The sequence below is a fragment of the Chenopodium album genome, chromosome 15, assembly GCF_948465745.1.
Source record: "Chenopodium album chromosome 15, dcCheAlbu1.1, whole genome shotgun sequence".
Classification (NCBI taxonomy): domain Eukaryota; kingdom Viridiplantae; phylum Streptophyta; class Magnoliopsida; order Caryophyllales; family Amaranthaceae; genus Chenopodium; species Chenopodium album.
In genome coordinates, this window is record NC_137848.1 from 2,857,822 (window position 1) to 2,868,143 (window position 10,322).

The 10,322-nt window shown below is 33.3% G+C and overlaps 1 protein-coding gene across 1 annotated transcript; it reads right to left on the bottom strand.

Moving 5' to 3' along the window:
• Positions 1 to 7,916: 7,916 nt before the first annotated feature.
• Positions 7,917 to 9,799, bottom strand: LOC145582689 (NAC domain-containing protein 83-like). Its single transcript, XM_081639683.1, has 3 exons — positions 9,204 to 9,799; positions 8,763 to 9,091; positions 7,917 to 8,458 (listed from the first exon to the last, which is right to left on the bottom strand). The coding sequence occupies exons 1-3, from the start codon at positions 9,382 to 9,384 to the stop codon at positions 8,075 to 8,077; spliced, it is 894 nt and encodes a 297-aa protein (XP_081495809.1). The 5' UTR covers positions 9,385 to 9,799; the 3' UTR covers positions 7,917 to 8,074.
• Between the last annotated feature and the right edge of the window lie 523 nt (positions 9,800 to 10,322).

Here is a 10,322-nt window from a genome sequence, read left to right on the forward strand (position 1 = left end):
TGGGACGATGCCCCTTCCTAGTTCAAAAGGGTGTTGGAAGTTTGGGTCTACTTGGTGGAGTATTTGCCGTTTCAGCTTGTCTTTATGATGTACATCATCTGATGTAAATTGGTGGTCCATTCGATATGAAATCGACTTTAAGGTTAGCCATAAACCTAAGAGACAATTCTCTTTAGACTAGGACAATTCCCTTTGAGGTTATTCTTGGAATTGGGGGGATTGATTTTGATATCCAAGATGTTCAAAGACGTGAAACAAGAATTTCTATTTCCCTTTATTCCAGCCATATTGATCTTTAGACGTAATCTATGATACCGATAGGTGTTAGGAGAACAATAAGTATGAAGGAAAAAGTATCTTTTTTCACAAAGAAAGCTATTATCTTTCATGTTTAAGTCTTTGTTGCTTCCACAATTCATATTATTTTTTTCTGAGAAACTTTCATTACGGCACCCTTACGTTTGGCTTACTTATTAAGCAGATTTGTCCAATTTTGACTTTTGGTTTTGTTGTATTTTAAGGTTTATGGTTATCTCAAAGTTGTGGAAGTAGACCATATATAGTAATTACTTTATAATGATGGCTGGTCACTATACTAGAGTTAGTGAAGGGAACATTAATAATATCCTAATCATGCAAATAATATGATTAGTGAATTTGGGTGTTTTGTTTAATATTTAGATAAATGTTTGGGAGCTTTTTTGTATTCTAATAGGAAAGACGTAAATTGCCATTATTTATATGCATTATTGCCCTAACTTTTGTTTAACAAAACCTATCTTCACTTGCGCACAAGTGACACTTTATCAAAAGATCTATAATATAGTTTCTTAACCATATTCCAAGAAAGAGTAGAAGGCAAAGTTATGCAAACATCTACAGTAATCCCTTTGTTCATCATCCTCCCTCTTTTCTTTTTCATAGTAGCAACAAAGATTAATCAAAGGAAAAATGTTAGCAAAAGTGGATTCCTTTTTGGAGTATTTAGTTAAGATAAGAGAGAGAAAATTGTTTAGACTTGGTATTATTGAATATTATTAGTGGACCAATGTGGTGGGTTAAGGGGGTAAAGGAGAATTTGCTATAAAATAATATGCAAAAAAGAATGTGCTATAAAATAAATAAAGCAAAAATAAGAAGATCTATAACAAACACACCTCAACAACAATAACAAAGCCTTTGTCTCAAAATGATAATAATGAACATACCTAAAATAGGAAAATGCAAAATAAAGACGAATGGATAGAGGTTAATTCATTGAGACCCCTTTGATTGGGAACTTGTCCAAAAACGACGAACCTTTATGGTTTAGCTCTTCCTTAGGGTCCTTGCTGTGCCTATGGACAGTAATGCTGGTAGTAGGGCATGTTTCTTCTAGTAGATTTAATTAAATATAGTTTTAAGTTCTAACCCATCCCCCATAAGTTGTGGAAGTAGGCCTTGACCACTAAGTTAAGTAGCTTGAACCATGATCGTTGGAATTATTTGCCCTTTTGTGTTACAATGTGGTCCTATAAATCTATTTTACTGTGTACTCTATTAGGACTAATAGAAGTGGTATGGAGTCTAAAGACTTGGGGAGTGAAATTTTAGGTGAACTATATTTCCTTTGCGAGACTAGAAACTTATATTGAATTATCTGTCTATTTCCAACTGTGTCATAATAATTTTTAATTAGTTTTGGATATTAATGAACTGAATTAGAATCTATTTGTCGTTTAAGGGTCAATTAGAAATGACACTTTTTTTTCGTTATCATACGGATTAGGAAGTGTGCATCTATCCAATACCCTTTATCTTGCATTATGATGCTAGAGCTCTTAGCATTAGAGTGACGTTAATGTAAACGTAGGTTAGAAACTTTCTTGATCAGCTCAATTTCTTTGAGTTTTGGTGGAAACTGCTCGATAACCATAATTACTTAGTATACGAGTTTCTTTGATCTCGTTTCTCTTCCTACCCCAACTTCCCAATCAAAATATGGAAATTTTAGTTTCTTACATGTATGTACAACTCACTAGTCACTAATACCCTCTTCCCTTTTCCACCCTCTTTCAATGACTTGGTATTCCTTCCCTTGCACCCTCTTCCTTTGTCCAAAAGAAGTGTTAAGTAGTCTGTATACACTTCTCTCTAAAAATGACAATTTGCATGTGCAATTCTCTTGCTTTAAATGGTTTAGTATGTGCTGTATTTTCCGATTGCTGAGTGCAAAGTTTTGGTTCTTGCTTACATATAAAAATGTCACCTTTTTTAGGGCAGATGCAAAATATAGGTATACATTTGTATCCATATTATTATTCCATTTAATCATCAGCATTGGTTGTTGCCGACTTTGCCAGCTCCCATGTGCGAATCTTATTGATGAATTCATTTGCTTCACTTCTTCCATTTTTGTTTTTGATTGATTTGGAAGTTGAATTTTCTTTATGTCAATTGTTTGGTCTCAAATTTAAATAACTTTGTATTATAGTGAAGAATCTGATTTTACTGAGGTGTTTGGTAATTAGTAGCCTGTAGGAAAGAGTAATTTGGACTTTGAATAGTGAAGTACTCCCTCCGTTTTTAAATACTTGCTCCATTTCTTCATGCGCAGAGTTTTAGGAGAAATTAGAAAAAGTAATAAAATATGGAGGTAGTAGGGTAGGTGGAAGAATAAAAAATTGTAAAAAGCAAAAGTAGTGGAGAGATTTGGAGGAGAGGGAATATGAAGTTAATAAAATATGATTTATGTTAAGTCTACTAGGTGAGACAAATGAATTAAGTATTGTAAAAACTTTCCAAATAAGAAAATGGTTTAACTATTTAAAAACGGCCAAAAATGAAAAATGGAGCAAGTATTTAAAAACAGAGGGAGTAAATTCTTTTATTTTTCTACTCTTTTGAGTGTCTCTCCGTCCTTTTTGCTTTTTAGTTTCTACTCCATACATTTATTTTTGAGCTGTTCCTTTTCATCTACTGATACTTCAGATTATTTACTCTTTTCGTTTTACTCTCCCGTGAAACATTTTTCTTTTCCGGCCGTGTTTAAATAAATGAAAATTTTCCTTTTTTTTTTTAGCCACCTTTCTCTATTTTTTAATAACATTCTCTCTATTTTTAAATAATATTCTGCTAACTAATAGTCTCTACAAAACCCTTTACTCCTTTATCTCTGTCTGCTGTCAATTGTCAAACTCATGCTTCATTGTCTATTATTTTAATAAATTTAACTAACCTTCCTAAAAATTCGTGAAAGTCAAAACGTTTTAATTATTTAAGCAGGGCGTATTACTTTAGCAATTACTTTTATTAGGTATCCTATATTTACTACTCCGTACTCCATATTTCCATTTTAGTCTACATTACCTCATCACTTACCTTTATTAGGTATCTCAAATTCGTCAATCAATTACTTTGTAGATAATTTTTGTGTAGGCAAGTGTGAGAACTAATAAATAATGTGACACAGAGATATTTTATGTTAATTATTCAAGGTCATATCAAGGCCCATAAACTTAAATGGAGTAATAAAATAAAATCGGAGGTAGTATTTGAAATTTGGGATTGATATGCTTAGTTCGTGATCACCATGATGAGTAATACTTCCTCTATTTTTATTTACTAGCAATACAACTCTTTAGCACGCATTTTAATGGAGATATTAGACTAGGTAAACAGATAAATTAAATCATAAAATTTTAACACCGATAAGAAGAAAGAAATAAGTTGCTACGGTTATTTCATAGCTTAATTAATTCGATTACCTAATTTAATTAACTCATCGAAAAGTGTGATAAAAGATGTGTTGCAACTATTAAAAAATAGGGGAAGTATATCTTAAGTATCTGCATATTGACTTTGGCCCTATATCAAGGACTTAGTACGAGCTCTTGGTTATTAATGACCACGAACACTAAAGAAGTTGAGAATTGAAGAGGGTCTTAGACCTACACCATAACCATATATTGGCTTGTAGTGCACAATTAAACTACTATTACAAACTAACAAGTCACAGCCATGGATAGGGGCTATCCTTGGATGTTGGCACTTTCGCTTGTTTTTACGTTGAATTGTTTTTTCCCCCTAATCTGATTGCGGATGAACTCTATAGTAACTTAAGGCTTCGCTCTATCCATTGAAAAGTGATTATCCAAATTCGTCGAAATTTATCAGCATTTATTTGAACTTATTTTGATTGAAATTGGGTAGTCCGTAATTGGACTATACTCCGTAGATAATAATACGTATAGGTCGTATACACAAGTGTTGGCACTCTTCTATGGATCTAATCTAAATATAAATTATAGAAAATGACATATCACTGTTGAAGAAATACTGGGCAAAAAAATAAAATTTGTCTAATCAAGTAGGCAATTTAAAGTGGGGTAAATGTAATGGAGCCAGTCAACCTACACCATTTGATGAATCAATTCCCTGTCTGCTAGGTTAACACAGTTGTAGAAATCTCAAACCTGCCCTTCTTTTGTCCAAGATACCCATTATTAGTAATCCATCCCTTTTAGCCTTCCTCTGAAAAATTAAATATTGCTGGACCCTTAATGGGCCCCCTTTCTCTCTCCTCTTCAGTGTAATTGACCTAATCACTTATTAATCAGGTTCATGCTTAATTGCTTATGCCTAAACTCTAAAAGCTCATAGTATTACTGATATCTTAGGCATCCGTTGTATATCATACATTGTGCAATCAGATTATCCATCAACCAAATCAAATAGGTTTATGCCCTGTTCTATTGAGTTGCTGTCGTTTGCTCTACTTGGTTAAAATTCAAACTGCTCTATTCTGCTCTGTTTTGTTCTGTTTAGTATAGATAAGTTGTTTTGCTCTACTGGCACATGCTCTATTCTGCTTAGGGCCTGTTTTATTCAGCTTAATTTCAATTCAATTCAGTTTATTTAAGCCCAGCTACAATCAGTTCAGTTCTATTCCTAATTTCCTTATCTCATAAATAATTCATTTTAGCCCTATTCAGTTCATTTCAACCTCAATAAGTTCAATTCAGTTATTTTCTGTAAATCAGAACATACCTTTAGTAATTATTGTGTAAATCAGAACATACCTTTAGTAATTATTGTCTAAGTTTTTTACATTTACGATGAGTTTTTTTTTTTTTTTTTTTGGTCTACCATGACGGCCCTGCCCACGACCCACGTGATTGACAATTGCACCCTTGCTATTCTCTATTCTCTATCTTTCTCTCTCTCTCCTATTGTCATGAAAATGAAATATGATTATAGTGTGGGTGACGTGAAGAACTCCAACATCCATATTAGATGACTCAAATCCATTGTCGCAAGTAACCTTGGTCGGCAAATTAAATTTCCTTTCTCCTCTTCCTTCCCACCCTCTTTCCAATTCTTGCCTCTTGAACTCTTCTTATAAATCTTGTTCAAATTAACTAATAATTAGTGTGATAAAGTGCTCTTAATTAACCCATAATTAAACACTTAGTCGAGATGTTTATTGCCGTCCTTCCTATGTCCCACATCCATTTGGCGCGTTCTCATTGGCTATTAGTCCACTTTCATTCATAACCTTGTCTAATTAATTAGTCTTCTTAACATATACTAGTACTATGATGTTGAGATTTTATGTGCTAAGCATCATGTTCCAGCTTGATTATGATGAGTTAATTATACTTAATAATGTATAAAGAATGGGATGGTCATGATCATTTGATAATCTGATAAGTTATTAAATTTCTTAGGTTATGCACTAACACTAGGGGCAAGTCAACCAAAGCATTTTTCGACGCGTGTTAAGGGCATATACGCCGCCACTTTAGGGTTAATTATGGTACTAATTTACATGATACGGTGTTTTACACTTTGATTAGGGAATGATTTTCCCTTAATTCAAGTCAAAGTTTTTATGTAGTTGGAAGATGGTGGGAGAATCTTCATTCTCCCCACCAATTTCTACAATTTAATGTCCAAGGCTTAGAATTTGGCTTATATAGTAGTGCTTTATTAATAATGATTATTGTGAGATTAATATCTAATATTTCCTTCCTGATTTTACAAGGAACTGACGTCTATTAGCTATCTAAAGTCAGCTGCAACATAAATAGGATATATTGGCTTTGTTTTGTGGGGTCGGACCATACAATTTTATGAACTTTGTTCAATTATACAAGAAATTGCATACTTATACGTGATGACTTTTTAGACCCAATTTGTTTAGGTTATTCCTTGTTTTATTTGACATACCTTAAATTAATTGCAAATTAGTGTCACTAACATTGTGAAATACTCAACCTGTTTTTGAGTTCCAAACTCTACCAAATTCACCAAGTCTTGTGAATTTCAACCCTCAGTATATTTCCCTCTTTCTTTTGTTTAAAACTTGGGACCCTACTTTGTGTTGGTTTCTTGTGTTTGATGCTATGATTATGACAATTGTAACAGATGTTGAAAATTTGTCCTTAGAATGTTTTGCTTCTGTAACTGAGATTCTCTAAAACAAAAATTGCCCCTTCTTGTAAACGTAGAAGGTAGGTGAAATTGATGTTGGATTTCTTGTTATATGGGTGATAATTGTGTGCACCCTTGCATATTTAGATCATTTTCGCTCTACGAGGTGTTTTAAATGCCGTAATGGTTGTTTGGTTGAGCACTAACTGAATTTGTGAGAAATTCCTTAAGCATTAAGGGTTTGTTTTGATTTACTGAGTTGAATTGAATTGATTGAAGCTGAGATGAACTGAATTGATTGGAGCTGAACTGAATAGAGCTGAAATGAATTGTTTATGAGAAAAGAAAATTAGGAACTAAACTGAACTGAACTAAATTGAATTAAAATTAAAATGATGAAAATAAGCCCTAAGCCCTAAGTAAAATAGGGGTCTTAGATGGGATATACATATGTTTGATATGTCTTTGAAACAAAATTTTCCTTTCTAGAGAAAGTGCAGAGATGTGGAGTGAAAGATCGTTTTGTTTTTGGAAAAGTATAATGTTACCTGAATTCTTCAGGTTAAGTACGGAGTATTTACCGTTGTGGTATCAGATATTAACGGAAAAGGGTACGGTATGGTAATTGGGGAGTTATAGTAGAATTAAATACATCTTCCAAGTGGTAGGCAATTCAATCAAAGCAACATGTCCTATCACGATATGTTTCAAAATGGCCAAATAACCTTTAGTTGTGATTGTATTAAATTCATCACCACTTTATGCCGCACCATTTGTTACTTCTTTGGACACACAAGATGCTTACCATGGTAGTGTAGATAACAAGAATGGTACTTTGATATTTGTACTACTGGCCCAGGAGCTTCATCGGATGCCAACCATTTACCCTATAATTCAAGGAACCCGGTTCGATTCCGGTAAATATTGACTTCATTACCTTTCCTTTCTCTTTTAAGACCAAAAGATGCAAAAATGCAAAGCGTACCTCGTGGAAGGTATTAAGATCTTTGCAAAAAATTATGTTCTTATTCTTATGCTCCCTCTCACAAGAGAAAGCGATAAAAAAATCACACACATACGCGAAGTGCATATATATATATATATATATATATATATATATATATATATATATAAAAAAGTAACTCGCTTTGAGCAAAGTTTCTTTGTTACACACATGTATTCCATTCTTTTATAAAACCCTTTAGCCATAAAACTATTCCACTCGTGCCAAAACTTTCAATCTTTTAGAGCCGTAAGAATTGAGAATCACTCCCCTTTTTGCATGGACTTGGAAGCATCTCTAAAGTTGTGACAATACTGTACAACAGTCGTAAATTACAAGCAACAAATTTCAATTCAATTTAATTGACATTGCCACATCCTTTCTCTTACAACTGCTCATTACTTATGAAATTTGCCAATTGCCAATAATATCCATACCATCTTTTTAACCATTTATTTCTTCTCTTCTTGTAAGTTTGGTTCTCTTTGTTGGACATTCATTGACAGAAGAAAATAACTCTAACATGGTTAATTGAAATAAAATTTAAAAAAGAACATGAAAGTTTTGAACTTAAAAGATTGGTTATTTTACTAGTACTAGTTGTTACTTAAAACTTGATACATGATTAAAATTAAAACTGCTAATTTAGGGGGGGGGTTAAAGTTCTCTTCTAAGATATGAGATGCTATTGCAGCTACTGCTGCTGTCATCGCGTTCTTCCGATGAATCTTCATTGATATCAGTCATTCGAAGGTGTTTAGCGTTGTCATGACCATCATCATCAGTGACTGCACTCGAACCCGAAGACGATGAACAAGGAGCAGGGAGGTTCAAGTCTGCTGCAGCAGCAACACCTCCACTGTCTCTTGCCAAGAAATCATAGAAAACTGGGTTTCCAATACGTTTGTTTGTAACAATGGCTTCCTCTTCCTCACAAATAACCCCTTCTTCTTCCTCCTGATCATTCTTGGTTGCTGCATTGTTTCTTTTCTTCAGGAAAATTCTGCATAACACCCAATCTCCTGTTGCTTCCCCTGTTTTCTGCAACACCCAAAAAAAAAAAAAAAAAAAAAAAAAAAAAGTCAATCACTTGGAAAAGGAGAAAGATTTGTTTAATGATGTCTGCTCAAAATGTGGGGACAATATCAAAACTCTAAAGATTCCCACTAATAATTTGCTTATAATTAATATCCTTAGTTTAGTTTATTAAGGTTGTATGATTTTTATAATCATTTTCATATTTTAGAGTGTCTATTTCATTAACCCTTAATAACAAATGTATAAAATGTAGTGGGGTGTTAATAGACGCTTTCGTTTCGTTTAACAAATTTGCATCCAATTTTACCTGCACTAGACCCCTTTTGAGAGGGGAATTCAGTGCCTGTGGGTTGGTTTGAGTTTGATTCGAGTTCACGAGGCGATATTCGTGCATAATCCAATCAGTTCTTGACCCATTTGGAGGTTTTCCCCTGTAAAAAACCAGTGTTTTCTTCATCCCAACTATAAGTGGGCTGTTGTTGATGTTGTGGTGGTTGTTCTTAGGACCAGCAACAACAGCCTTGTCTTTGCCAGTGGCTTTCCAATACCCTGACATAGTTGCCCTGTTTGATCTGTTCCCATTTGGGTATTTGGCTTCCCTTGTGCTGAAAAAGTACCTCTCTTGCCCTTTATCGCCTGCAAGAAAGAAAAGACCTGTGATCAAATCCCGTCTATTTTTACAGAATGCAGGGAGCAGAAATGAGTGAGTATAGACTATAAAGTAATAGAAAGAAATGAAAAATTATACCAGGCAAATCCCAAGGATCAGACTTGCAAACATCAACTTCAGGAATGATGGAAGCAGGCAAAGGACAAGCAAAAACCTTCCTTTTCAAGTATTGTACAACCAACTCTTCATCTGTTGGATGAAATCTGAAACCTGGTGGCAATCTCAGCACCCCATTTTTAACAAAATTCATCCTCTCCATTTCTCAAAAATTGAGTCTTTTTTTTTTTTTTTTTTTTTTTGTTGTAACAGTAAATTCAAAGTAATTTGAATTCACTGTTATAAGAAATATAAAAACTGAAGAAGAAAGAGTTTGGTTGCTCAATATTTATAGGGGTTTGTTGGTTGTTTTGAAAAGTTACAAGTTCCTAGAAACACATGTTTAGTACATCTTGTTATAAATTTTTCATCAGTAAAACAAGAAAGAAGAGGGAGAAGCTGAAAAAGAGGAGAAAAAATAAGAAGTGTTTGAGGTTTGAGGAGAGAGAGAAGAGGGAAAAGGGTGGCTTCTTTATAGTAATGGGAGAAGTTTGATGTTTGATAAAAAAAACCAGAGAAAGAAAGAGAGAAGAGAGTTTGGCGTAAACCAGACTCAACCTCTTTTCTCTTTGACGCAAACTATATTATTATACTCTTTTATTTTTATTTATTTATTTTATGGTTAGATTTAAATTCAGAAAGATTGTTTATTTAGGCAGTGTTTGGAGTCTCCTGGTAACCCATTTACGTAGTATTTTATTTTTTCTTTGACGAGGAAATTTTATATTATTATTAAATTATTTGCTGTTGGTTCATTTGAGACGAAACTGATCATTTTGCATCTCAATAGACACAATTCCCCTCTTTATTTTAATAATTAAATAAATAAATACAACTTCGTATGTAAATTGATAGGTTCTACAGAGTACAGTCAGACAACTTCTATGTTCTATCTGATTGGAGTTGTGGACTTGTGGTTAAAAATTGAATTTAACCTGTCTGTTTGATTGCCGGTAAAAATATTACTAAGGAGTACTCTCTCTCTCTGTTTCTTAATACGTGTTTTACTTTAATATTTACGGAATTTTAGAAGAAAGAGATGAATGCATTAAATTATTATTTAAGTGAGTTATGTTAATATTCTTATCATCTTTTATGTGT